We start from the raw sequence: 13,801 nt of genomic DNA, 5'->3' as shown, positions 1-13,801 counted from the left end.
TCTCAGACAGACCGGTGCTGAGGCCCCAGAGAGAGCAGGGACTGATATCCATCTGGCTTTGTCCCCTTCTAAATTCGGGACTTCTAGAACCAGCAGTCACCATGTTGGCAGTGGCTCCTCACACAGCACCCAAGGGCAGACGCAGGTCACTCTATATAAATATGCTTCAGATTGCTGGTGTGGTCATGCCTAGTTATGCTAGAAAAATTAAAGATGAAGGGAATCCAGTCCTGAGAGTTTCCTTAGTTATTTTTGATAAACCCAACAAATTTATAAACTGTGCAAATATATGTGTCTCTTAAGCATGGAGAAACCCTCAACTCCCTAAGGGACTTTGAAACAAAATACACTATTAGACCATGCTGTAGCATGCACACTTCTTAGGGTAATGGATTAATAAACCAATGGGTAACTTTGGAGGGGCTGTGTATGATGCTAGGCCAGTAGTTCTCAACCTGTGGGTCAGGACCCACTTGGGGAGGCTGAACAACCTTTCCACAGGAGTAGCCTATCAGGTACCCTGCATATCAGATGTTTACATTATGGTTCATAACAGTAGCAACATTACTGTTGTGAAGTAGTGATGAAAATAACTTTACGGTTGGGGGTTGCAGCGTTAGGAAGGTTGAGAGCCATTGTGCTAGGCCAATGCCATGCTAACAGTGATAACACAAGGATAAACCGCCCTTGGTAGCTCGCAGTTTCATGGAGAGAAAGATATGAAATTTAGGGGCCCGTGTGATGGGTTAACAGGTAAAGATGCCTTATGCCAAGCCCAGGGACCTGAATTTGATCCCCCAGACCCACCAACATGGTGAAGGGTGAGAAGCAATTCCCACAAGTTATTCTCTGATCTCTACATGCCCACCATGGTAGGTCCTAGATCATGCCCCACAAATAAGTAAATAAACACAATATATATTAAATAAAAATTGTGCCATGAAGGTACAGTGTGAGAGGATCAGAAAGCACACAGGGGACTAAATACAGGCGACACGTTTGGGAAAAGAGTTTTTATAGTAAAGCGAGTTGGGCAGCTGATGGGGATGAAGAATGGAAATGGGTGTTACGCAGTACCTGAGCTGAGAGAGGCCGAACGAAGCAGGGAGGATGAGAAGTGGTCAGCAGAGGCCGAGGGACAGGTAGGCACCATGTACCATCCTACAAGATGGAGCCTGAAGGGCCTCAGGGCCCTTGTGCCAGGCACGGGCACTGGGGAACTTCACTGGGAGACCAAGCCCTCTTTACCTCCCATTACTGTAGTAACAGTCGGGCTTCTTGACAGCTTCAAATCCATCTGGGTTCATGGAAGGCATGATGTGGATCCGAGTGCTGTTGATTAGATGTGTGATGTCGGCATCGTTCCCGTGACTGCTCACCAGATAGTCGATCAGGTGAAGCAGCAATTCTCGCCCCACAGTCTGTGTGCCAAAGAAGAACGGAACTGTTATTAAGTCAGAAAAAATAAGAAAAAAGTTCCCTAACGCTCAGCTCCCCTATGGGGGTCTCACATTGGCTGTCTTTGATAATTTATGAGGCCGCCTGTTTTCTTTTCTTTCTTTTCCTTTCCTTCCTTTCCCCCTCCTTCTCTCCCTCTCTCCCTCCTTTCTTTCCTTCTTTTGGTTTTTCAGGAAAGAGTTTCTTCCTATAACAGCCCTGGCTATCCTGGAACTCACTCTGTAGATAGACCAGGCTGGCTTCAAACTCAGAGATCTGCCAGCCTCTCCCCCAGAGTGCTGGATTAGAGGCGTGTGCCACCACCAGGTGAGACCACTGAGTGTCAAGCATACAATGACGATCATCAGTTCACAGCAGAACGCTGAAAAGGATTCTTTTGTGACAGTTCTGGAACTCCTTTGTAAATCTGCTCTTTGCATGTGTGTGACCAAGTGAACGCAGAATAATTCAGACTGGAATAAGAATTAGAGTAACAGTTCTTGTCTTCATTCCCTCGTCTTCCAAGAGACAAGAAGACAGCACATGAAACCCAGCGCCAAGTCAGACACTGGACTTTAATGTGGTTAAGCTTATTAACTGAGCTCAGGATCTGAGCAGGTTTCAGCATTCCATCGTCTCCTTTTACAGTCTCTGCTTTTGCGTGTCTGTCTTATTTTTCTGTGTATTTCTGATCTTTACATTCTTACGGCCACGGGACTTCACCAACCACACACTGTTCACAGCGCTCGCCATATGCTTGGGTTTATGTGCACTGTTATTTCCTCACACACTCATTTTGTTTACATGAAAAGTAAAGCTTCGGGGATGGAGAGAGGGATCAGTGGTTAAGAGCGCTGGCTGCTCCTCCAGAGAACCTGGGTTCAAGTCCCATTTGGTTGCTCACAACCATCTGTAACTCCAGTGCCAAGGTTCAGTGCCCGCTTTGGCCTCTGCAAGTACCAGCCATATCTGCAGGCAAAAGACCCACACATAAAATAAAACTAATAATCAAACATTAAAAATGAAAGCAAAACCAACTGATTCCAGCAGGTTGTCCTCTGACCTCCACATGTGATCCTGTGACACATGTGTGCCCAAACACATGCACACGTGCGCACATGCACCCTCTCTCAAGTACACACAATAAATAAATAACATAATAAAGAAACTAAAAAAATCCAGAATATCAAGCCCTCTGTCTAGTTTTACTTCAGTTTATATATTAATATTAATACATTGCATTTGACTAAATTTCATGCATTTTACATGCCGAATGTGCTACACATTTTATTCTAGATTTTTAAAACTTTTTGTTTAATTTCAAAATTTTGTTTTCTGTGTATGGCTGTTTTCCTTGCATATGTCTGTGCACCATGTACATGTCCGGTGAGGCCAGATGAGGGCATTGGATCCCCTGGAATTGGACTTGTGAGCTGCCCTTAGGAGCTGGGAATTGAAACCTGGTCCTCTGGAAGAGCAGCCAATGCTCTTAACCGCTGAGCTGTCTCTCCAGCCTCCCCCTGTCTCCCCTGCCAGGTTATTTTAATTTTTCCTATTCTCTTACCACAGAAATTTATGACTTTCTAGAAAGACTTTTGAAAATATTAGTAACAGTCATTCTGGGTGATAGTTCCTGAATTGCTTCTCAATGCTTATTTTTCTAGTATCAGTTTTGAAACAAAAGAAAACCCATGCTGTCATAAAATAATACAATGGCGTTTCTTTCAGAGGAAAGCCGTGTGGAACCAAAGAAGTATCTGTCTTAATATTCCAAAAATAAATTCTTAGTGCCTAACTATAGAAGGTTAAAAAGAAATCTCATGAATGCGAAAAAATGGCCACGCAACAGTTAGTTTTAGAAGGCTGAGAACACACGACATCCTAGAGGGAGTTAAACAAAATCCTCTCATTTTTTTTTTTTTAAATTGGGCCATGTTTGCTGTCCCTGTGATTTACGACAAATATTATTCAAATGTATTCTCCCCAGCCTGAATGTAAATGCCTCAAATACCCATTCATGTTTTAGGTATAAACCTCCCTTTTTTCCTTAAGTTTAAGGCTTGGAGTGTGAAGCTTCGGGTGCTCTTTGAGAGTTTGTGGTGAAACGGCCTCTCTCCACACCCACTTTCCAGAGAACGCAGGCTTCTAAGCAGGGTCCCCAGGAATGAAGTTGGGCCGGAGACACACACACCAGCTTCTGGGACCCCCACCCCTACTCCACCCCAGCCCAGGTGACTCAACTCAGAAAGCAGAAAAAAAAATCCACATCAGTTTAGTTCAACACAGCCAAGTGGGAACTGGTCAGGTAGATAAAAATGTGTCTGGGTCTCATTCTACAAAGAATGCTTAGAAACAGTGGAAATGTTTGAAAGAATCTCCATGGCAGGTGCCAAGAGAGAGCAAGTGGGAAGGAGGCCAGGAAAGAGCAGAAGTGGGGAGGGGATGACGGGAGGGAAGGACAAGAGCAGAAACCTGAACTAGCAAGAGTTGTTTTTAAATTGCGCACACCTTTAATCCTAACACACCCAAGGCTGAGGCAGGCAGGTCTCTGTGAGTGCAAGGCCAAACTGGACTACTGAGTTCTAGGGTAGCGTAGTGAGACTATTATCTCAAAAAACAAACAACCACATTGTAAGAAGGCAGCTGGGGTGGCAGTGGCATCAAATCTGTCAGTTTGGGTTGTTACAGGTTTGATCCATTTGACTGATTGCTTAGTCCTCCTGGTCAAATGTTGGCTGACATAGTGTACTATCTGGCATGCTTTCTCTGGTCTCCACATCTAAGTTGTGGTCCCATTAAACTTGATGTCTCTGTTACTAACACAGATTGTAGTCCCTGAACTAAAACCACCTTCTCATTCCACTGAAGCCTACAGAACAGAGATCCTAACTGTTTTCTTCTTGACCCACAGATCCTCTGGACTTAATGCCTAGCTTCTGGCATAGCATACATGCTGTGGAATATTATTTTAACAGAACAAAGATGTGCTACATTTGTTTCTGCTGTCTTTGTTAATGATGTAAAGACGTATTATATTTGTTTCAGCTGTATTTGTTTAATTATGAGAAGATGTGTTTCTGTTTCTCCTCACCTGCTTCAGACACCTGATTGGTCTAATAAAAAGCTAAACGACCAATAGTTAGGCAGGAGAGGAGGTGAGGCTGCGAGCAGAGCAAATAAGTAGTAGGAGAAATATAAGCTAGAGGGAGAACAAGAGAAAGGAGAGAAGAAAGAACAAGGGAGAAAAAGAGCTGGAGACTCCCAGGGCCAGCCAGCAAAGTCACAAGAGAATCAGGAAAAGTAGAACAGACAGAAAGAAAGAAAGGTAAAAGGCCCCCTGTGGCAAAACGTAGACAAATGGAAAAGAATAAAATAAGAACTAAGATAAGGCCAAGCACCCATAACTAATATTAAGTCTCCATGTCATAATTTGAGAGCTGGTTGGTGACCCAAAAGAAAAAGCATGGTACACAGTCATCTAATGAACAACTGCTAATAAATTACTGTTGACAAACCCTTTACAAGATGAGGACTGTTCTAAGGAAGAAACAAGAGGGCCTAAGGCACGGAGAGAGACGGACCCTTGATAAATTTAGTCAAAAGACTTTCAGTGTTGAGCAGACTTTGCAGAGTGAGAGCTGATAGCTCTGCTATGACAAGAACTTGGGATATCTGGTCCCATTAGCCACAGGGAGAGGGAGAAAGGCTGCACATGAGCACTCCACTAACACATACTTCAAATCAGTTAGGTACTTCGTCTGGAATAATCATTAGTTCTGTCTAAATCCCCAAATGAGGAATTATTCAAACCTGTGAGGGCCAGCCATAATAATCTAAGTCTGGGCAGGCCACCCAAAGGAAGTTCTTTACTTCCAACCATTATCACCTGGGAATCTGGCCATCGATAAATTTAATCAGAGGTCTGAGTCTCAGTAGTTTACCCTGAGACAATGCCTGGCTGCAGAGGAACCACAGATTGCCCCATCACCACCCAAGAGCAGACCATTCAAAGGAAATGCCTGGCATTCCAAGAGCTGTAGATAGAGACACCTGTCAGCGCACCTCAACAGGACACTCCTAGATAAATGTCAGCCAATTAGGGGCCCTAAACCTCAGAGACCCCTCACCACCACTTTACTACTATAAAAACCCAATTCTAATGGAGCTCGGGGCTCTCCGATTATTCTAATATGTTGGACATGCGGAGAGACCGAGTTTGCAAACTTGATTAAAATAAAGGCTCTTTGCTTTTACACATGGGACTCGGTTTCCTTGTTGGCCTTGAGGGGACTTCGCGGATTTGGGCACAACAAACCCACACTGCCTACATGAGAGTGCATGACAGTAATAGGAAAAAGGTCCTGGAAGTGACATTTGGAAGGACAAATTTTACTATTTGGTTTGTTTTAATAAATGTGGAACCCTGACCATTGAACTACACATCTTCCAAGCTGTCTCAGTTTATTTTCTACTGTTGTGATAAACTGCATGACCAAAAGCAACTTGGGGAAGAAAGGTTTTAATTCATCTAAGAGCTTGTAGTCCATTATGAAGGAGGGCAGGGTAGGAACCTAGAGGCAAGAACTGAAGCAGAGGCCGTGGGTAGTGTTGCTTACTGGCTTGCTCATACAACCAGGAGCACCCACCTGCCCAGGGGTGGCACCATCACTGTGGGCTGGACCCTCCCAAATCGATCATCAGTAACATAAGTAATGGTATGAAATGTGATGGAGTTTTCAAGTCTATAGCAAACAAACAACCATGGAAAAAAAAATTCATTGCTGTGCACTACGGACAGATATGATATAAACTTCAGAAACAAAACAAAACCCTTATGACCCACCACTGGAAAAAAAAAAACCAGAACTGCAATCCAGTTAAACTTAACGAGTATTCACCAAGTATTTATTTCTACAGTAATTAGAGCATGGGCCCTGAGGTCAAGGAAACCTGAGCTAGTTCCCTCTTCTCTGTTGCTGGGGTAGCTGAAGGCTTGGCACTGGATTTTTCAGTACAGTGGTGACCTGCTTGGTCCCTCCTCCTAAGAACAAGTAGAGATGGTTTATGAAACTAGAGATTGTGTATCTCAATATTTTAAATAAAAATTTAAAAAGCACAGGCTAGAAAATCAGAACGAAACAGTGAAAGGGGCTTGTGGAAGGAACAGGGGTCCCTCCCAGTGCTTCTCTCTGAGGCTAAGGACATTAGACATCCTGGTGTTAGGGTGTGGCCATGGCTTTCAGCAGGCAAGCTTGATTTTAATTGGTTGTCCTTTTCTCCAAAGAAAGCCAGTAGTAGAATGAAGTGTATGCATGTGCAGGTGTGTGTGGTAATGGTGAGGAAAGTATCGCCCCTGACAAGCCATGCATGCACCTCACACGGGTGCGTGTGTGCGTGGTAATGGAGGTAAAAGCCCCTTTGACAGTCTCAAAGTGTCAGGCGAGTAGAGAATGGAGAAATCTATATTTAGATTAACACCTGGAAGAAGCCAGTTGGCAGGAAAAACAGGAAGTCCTTGCCCTTCTGGGCTACATAAATACATAAAAGGAACAGAACAAAACCCACCGTCTGCAGAGGCAACCAGAGATCTTAGTGAGCTCGTGCCCAGTCAGTGTTAGCTACTGCTCTGCCTTGTAAAGATCCGGAAGGAGCTAACTGGTTAGAGCAGCACACTGAGCCAATGTCATAGAAAAGACACGCGGCAACGGCAAAGTCACCGAAGATGAGCGAAACATCCACACTTGGGGCTCATCTCAAGTACATCCATCTGAACTTTGCAAGGAGAGACATGAAGATGTACAAAATAAGAATGGGCTTTATAAAAACCTTATTTCCTATGTAGTAACACCTGTCTGCAAATGGCTATTTTAAGTTTTTTGCCACCTATACTTTGTTTTTTACAGTCCTGAGTGCAAGCTAGCTCAGTTCAGCATCAGCTGAATTAGCCCTGAACAGTTCCTAAGATGTACGTTAGCCAAACATATTTCACCTGTGCTGGCAAATGCTCTGATAAAACACCCTGACAAGAAGCAGCTCAGGGAAAAGGGGTTTAGTAGGCTTACTGATGTGGGATTCCCTCTGTATACTGTGAATACCATTGGTTAATGAATAAAGAAACTGGCTTGGCCTATAGCAAGGTAGAACTTAGTTAGGTGGGGGAAACTAAACTGAATGTTGGGAGGAAGAAGCCATGCAGCCCTGCCAGAGACAGACACCGGTTGGAATCTTGCTGGTAAGCCACAGCCCCGTGGCAATACACAGATTAATGGAGATGGGTTAATTTAAGATATGAGTTAGGGAAATATTCTTAAGCTATTGGCCAAACAGTATTGCAAATAATATGGTTTCTGTGTTATTATTTCAGGGCTCAGCAGCTGGGAACAAAGAAGCGGCCTCATCCAACGGCTTACGGTTCCAGGCTACAATCATTTTGGAGAAGACAAAGCAAAGGACCCAAGGAGGCTGGCTACAATCATTTTGGAGAAGACAAAGCAAAGGACCCAAGGAGGCTGTCACATCACATCCACAGCAGGAGCAGAAAGTAAGCATGCATACACACTCACTCGCTTGTTTGCTTGTGCTTAGCTGGGCTGGAACTCAGAGATCAGAGGTCTGTCTCCTGAGTGCTGGGGTTAAAGGTGTGAGCCACCCTTCCAGTCATTTCTCCATTCTTATATAGTTCAAGACTAGGGAATGGTGCACCCACAGTGGACAAGGTCCTCCCTTATTAACTTAACACAATCCCTAAAGGCACACCCACAGGCTAACTTTATGAACACAATCCCTAAAGACACGCCCACAGGCTAACTTTATGAACACAATCCCTAAAGACAGGCCCACAGGCTAACTTTATGAACACAATCCCTAAAGACAGGCCCACAGGCTAACTTTATGAACACAATCCTTAAAGGCACACCCACAGGCTACCTTTATGAACACAATCCCTAAAGACATGCCCACAGGCTAACTTTATGAACACAATCCTTAAAGGCACACCCACAGGCTAACTTTATGAACACAATCCCTAAAGACACGCCCACAGGCTAACTTTATGAACACAATCCCTAAAGACACGCCCACAGGCCAACCCAATGTATCCAATCTTTCACTGAGACTCTCTTTCTGGGTGATTCTAGGTTGTGACAAGTTGACAAAGATAACCATTACATCTTGAATCTTACTTCTAGAATTAAGTATCCAGGTGACGAGGGCCATAGTAACACTGTAAGGAAGCAATCCCAGAATGTGGGTTCTGCACAGGAGACCACTGAACTGGCCTCTTCTTTAAGCCTAGTATCATAAAAAGATTCTTTTTTTTAAATTTTTTTAAAAACAAACTATCTTTTTTTTTCCATTTTCCATACCAATCCCACTCTCACTCCCTTCCCTCCACCTTCTCCCCCACCCACCCCCAATCAACTCCTCTGAGAGGGTAAAGCACATTGCACTGGGGAAGGTCCAAGGCCCTCCCTACTATATCTAGGCTGAGCAAGGTATCCCTCCAAAGAGAATGGGTTCTCAAAAAGCCAGTACAAGTAGTAGGGATAAATCCTGGTGCCACTGCCAGTGGCCCTACAGTCTGCCCCAGCCATGCAACTATCACCCACATTCAGAGGGTCTAGTTTGGTCTTAAGCTGGTTCCTTCCCCCCTGAGCCATCTCCCTGGTCCTGAACATTATTATTTTAATGTAAAGATACAGTTTTTAAAGAAGGTGTTAAAGAGACAAAATGGAAATTCATGGGGGGGGGGAGACAAGAAATGGGTCCTGATGCTGCAACTAATCTCCTCAAATACATAGAACCAGTTATGAACCACCCATCCATGTGGTAGTGTCTAGAGGAGAGGAAATGTCCTAAAAAAAATCATGTGGTCCATTTGTTCTGCTGTGCTGCTTAGTGTATTCCCCTACAGGAATTCACCATGAGGTCCTGAACATCTGCAAACGCCAAAGATCCTGGGGTCAGGACCAACTGCCCAAGATGTTAGCTATGCTGCTTTTTAGTAGGACTGAAGTCATCAAGAATAGAAAACTTTCAGTCCCAAAAGTTCTAAGAGGGATATGGTGGGGCAGGCTCAATTTTTATGCTCAGAGTAAGTCCTCGGCTGCCAGGTTTCCAGCTCCTGGAGGCATCAGTAGGAGGGCAGAATACCCAAGACCTCAATACATCTCTTTAATAGGCCCACAGAGCCCACAGTCATGAGCCGGGACATAAACGGCATTCACAATACTTCAGACCCCAACTCAGAACACACGAAGGCCTTCTCCACCTCCCTCCACCCCAGGGAGGACCTGGGTTAGATTGGACACAGTGATGCCCCAGAGAGACGATACTGAGTTTACGAAGGAGCACAGAAAAGGCCAGCATAGCCAGGCAGGCATGGCAGAGACCAGGCTCCTCTCTGGAAGTTTAGGTTTTGAGGATTAAGTTCTGAGCAGCAGCCCTGTAACCTCTAAATCCCGGGGAAGCCAATGAATAAGTTCCTGGAGTCAACGAGTGCCATGTGTCTCTTATTAAAAATGGATTTCAGGAGCCCTTGATCGATAGCCTAGATAGCAAAAAAAAAAAAAAAAAAAAAAAAAAAAAAAAAAAAAAAAAAAAAGGAAGCCTGGGCCGCCTGGGCCGCTCTGTGTAACAAAACAATTTTGGGCGATTCCCTGTAACAAAACAATTTTGGGCGATTCCCAGCAACATAAGTCTATTAAAGAAACAGATCATCATGATTAAAAAAACAAACAAAAAAAAGTAGTTGTATTGTTCTTTACCCATCCCAAGTCCAGGTTTCTTTCTTGCAAGCATGTATTTGCATTTTAACTCCAGCTACTAAAAGCATCCTCTCAGCAGGACGGGTTGGGTGACATGCTTGGCAAGGGTTGGCCGTGTGTGTCATAAAGGGAGGAGCCCAGGTCCTATGGAACCAGAGTTTGAGGAGGTTAAATCAGGTCACAGGGTCCAGCCTTGCTGAGAGCATCCTACCCCAGCTAGTGCAAATACAGAATGGTTCGGTAACTAGCAGCCTGTGCTTCCCACCATATGCATAGACTCTAAACCCCTAAAGGCGAAATCTACCCTTTATATAGGGACCTTTATATATCCCCTATCAATTTCCTTTACTGTGGCAAGTGGGAGCCACCCTTCCTTCCTCAGTTGTGTGGAGTCTGGTATACAGAAAACAACAGAAGTATGCAGATGAAGCAAGGTGGAAAAGAGGCAGACATCTTCAACAGTCCTACTGGCCTGGGTGGTTTTCTGTCAACTGGATACAAGCTAGGATCACATGGGAGGAGGGAACGTGAGTTGAGCAAATACTTCCATTAGATTGGTCTGTAGTGTAGTCTGCAGGGCATTTTCTCGAGTGAGGACTAATGTGGGAGGGTCCAGCCCACCGTGGGGGGTGCTAACCTGTAGTGGCATTTCACTTGTATTTTAATAAATGCCTGAGGATCAGAGAGTGAAACAGCCCCACTGGCCAGTCTTACAGTCCAGGCAGCAATGACACACGCCTTTAATCCCAGTAGTCACACTAGCTGCCATAGAAACCAGGCGGTAGTGGTGCCTGCTTTTAATCCCGGAACTAGAGAGGATTATAAAATGGGAGGAGACAGCTCTTAGACACAGTCTCATTCTGAGATTCCTGGAGGCAGGATCACCATTTCGGACTGAGGTCAAAGTAAGAGCCAGTGACTGGCTGCTTTGCTTTTCTGATCCTCAGAAAAGATTTAGTTATTGGTCTTGGGACATAAGAGAAAGGGAGCTGACTGTGAGCCAGAGAAACAGACTGTTGTGGGGCGGTGGTGCACAAGCCTTTAATCCCAGAACTCAGGAGGCAGAGGCAGGTGGATCTCTGTGAGTTCGAGGCCAGACTGGTCTACAAGAGCTAGTTCCAGGACAGGCTCCAAAGCTACAGAGAAACCCTGTCTCGGAAAAAGAAGGAAGGAAGGAAGAGGCTGCAAGCAGCTTTCCTTCATGTTCTCTGCTTCAATTCCCGTGCTGAAATCCTGCCCTGACTTCCCTCAATGACCTGGAATAAACCTTTTTTTTTTCCCCCTCCAACTTGCTTTTGGTCATGGTTTTCATCACTGCAAAAGAACACACACTTAGGCACCAGTCATTCTTGTAAGAGTGGTAGAAAGGCATTTTGTGGAACAAAATAAAAAGAGTGTTCGTCTCCTCTAATCTGGAAAAGAATGGTGGGTTAGAAGGAACGCTGTGTGCACCTAAGCTTGCTCCCTGAAAGCACTGGGGCGCTGACAGACAGCTTCAAACGCCACGTTCATGGGCTGGAGGAACAGCTCAGGGAGGAAGTAGTTGCCTAGAAAGCATGAGACCTGGTTTAAATCCTCAGCACCATAAATGAATAAAGATTAAAATCAAAAATTAAAACTAATAATGCCAGATGCCGTGCGTCTGAATGGCTATTGGTGTCTTCTCTTTGCTTTGAGTTCAAGTGCAGCAGAACTCTGTGCTGGAGTTCCTAAATGCCAACAGGAGATGGGAAATCAACCCAGAAAGGAGCTGAGGGTCAGGGCTGGAGGCAGCTCGGAGAGTCCCGACACAAACCTCTCTGGTTATTCTCTCAGGGGACTAAATGTACAGCCACACTGTCTGATGCTGTTAGAACTGGCTCCCTCAGCTTCCTCACAGGCCTCCCAGAGAAGACCTCTCGGGCCCTTGCTGCTCCACTGTGACGCAGGATACCTGTCCAGGTTTCTTGTCATTGTTGACACAGATCATGAGAACCTGAGGGGAAGTTTCTTGCAGATATTCACACCGGGTACATACCTCATCCCCATGCATATTAGCCACGTATTTGAATTCTGGAATCCCAACTCTGTGTTCCTTTGGAGATTGCCCCACAACGAGAACCCACAGGTTTCTACCTTCAGAGAGAAGGAGAGAAAAATAAGTTATCCTGTAAAATGACAAATGAACTCTGAAAGAATGAGAAGGGAAGCACTTCTCCCTCCTGGCGACTTTACAATTTCATGGTGACTTATGTTCATGTGATGAGCGTTTCCATGCTTCAAATGCTCATTCTTTACTGCCAGAATGAAAAAAAACTCAGCTTAATAGAAACATTTATTATTGCAGAATGTAATTTAAAAGAGCAGTATATTATGTTACATTGATCTTACTTTCCAAGCGTTTATATACTGTGTTCTGGGATCCTAGTGCCTTGCAGCAACAGTCTTGCTAAAACACACAATTATACCGGGAAGTCACAGTTGATGCTGACTGGAAGGGCGCCATGACTTATGAGAAAAGAAAGTAAAGACAGAAAGAACAGTGAAACTTGTAATTCAGGAGGGAGAATTTTTTTTTAAAATAAGAAAAGTCTTGTATTCAAGTGCTGATGTGCTCTTTTCGAGACAGGGTTTCTCTGTAGCTTTGGAGCCTGTCCTCAAAGTAGCTCTTGTAGATGAGGCTGGCCTTGCCTCTGCCTCCGGAGTTCTGGGATTAAAGGTGTGCACCACCACCTCCCAGCGCATGTATTCCTTTTGTATGGTGTCAGATTCCTTGGAACTGGAGTTACAGATGGTTGTGAGCTGCCCGTATGGGAGCTAGGAGTTGAATCCAGGTCCTCTGGAAGAGCAACTAGTGTTCTTAACTGTTGAGCCATCTCTCTAGCCCTTCTCTTTGGTGTTTTTAAGCTCAGTCTGGCCTTAAACTACCAAGTCTTCTATTTATGTAGGTCTCTCAAGTGCCAAGATGACAGGCATGCATTGCCATGCCTGGCTTTGGCTGTGCCTTTGAGTCTATTGAGTTCTGTCAAGTAAGCCAGAAACCACAGCCCAACCTAACAATGTCAAGGAAAGCTTACAAGTTCCATTTTGGCCATAGACTGATATTTAGGCAAGCAAGAGCAGAAACAAGATCACCGAGGCTGAGTGTGTGTGGCAGGCATTCCAGCTGGCGCTCTGTGCTATGTAATATTAAATGCTTTCTTGTCATGAACCACTGAGTTAGACTGTCAATCAAACTTTACAAATGAGAAGCTATTATACAAACTGCTATGACCACACAGCCAGTAGAGACGATGACTTGACTCCCAGAGTGAAGAACTGAATCCTGGCCATTTGGACTTCAATTCTAGTACTTCCCCAAGCAACAAAAAGACTCCTCTTTAAGGGGATTAATTTCCAAGCTGGTAACAAAATTAAGAAGTCAAGCCAGGCATGGGAGTGCATACCTGTAATCCTAGCACTCAGAGACTGATGTAGGAGGACTGCCATGAGTTCAAGGCCAGCCTGAGCTACATAAACAAGTACCAGGCTAACCACGGTCATATAGCAAAAAGCACTGCCTTAACCTGCTTTCCTACCAATAAACCCAGATTAAGAAGTCTCTTTTGATTTTAAAATCA

At 44.6% G+C, this 13,801-nt stretch overlaps 1 protein-coding gene across 2 annotated transcripts in view; it reads right to left on the bottom strand.

Annotated features, from left to right (window-relative positions):
* The window catches only part of Cpm (carboxypeptidase M), a 67,381-nt gene that overhangs the window by 14,363 nt on the left and 39,217 nt on the right, over window positions 1-13,801 (bottom strand). For both annotated transcript variants that reach the window (XM_087902005.1, XM_087902004.1), the window contains exons 3-4: window positions 12,220-12,317; window positions 1,249-1,421 (exon numbers count right to left, since the gene is read on the bottom strand). In XM_087902005.1, the coding sequence (XP_087758131.1) occupies window positions 1,249-1,421; window positions 12,220-12,317 (271 nt within the window). The remainder of the gene's footprint in view (window positions 1-1,248; window positions 1,422-12,219; window positions 12,318-13,801) is intronic.

Source organism: Myodes glareolus, chromosome 26 (genome assembly GCF_982192425.1).
Source record: "Myodes glareolus chromosome 26, mMyoGla1.1, whole genome shotgun sequence".
Taxonomy (NCBI): domain Eukaryota; kingdom Metazoa; phylum Chordata; class Mammalia; order Rodentia; family Cricetidae; genus Myodes; species Myodes glareolus.
The sequence above is the reverse complement of the archived record's forward strand: the minus strand, read 5'-3'. Positions and strand labels throughout refer to the sequence as shown.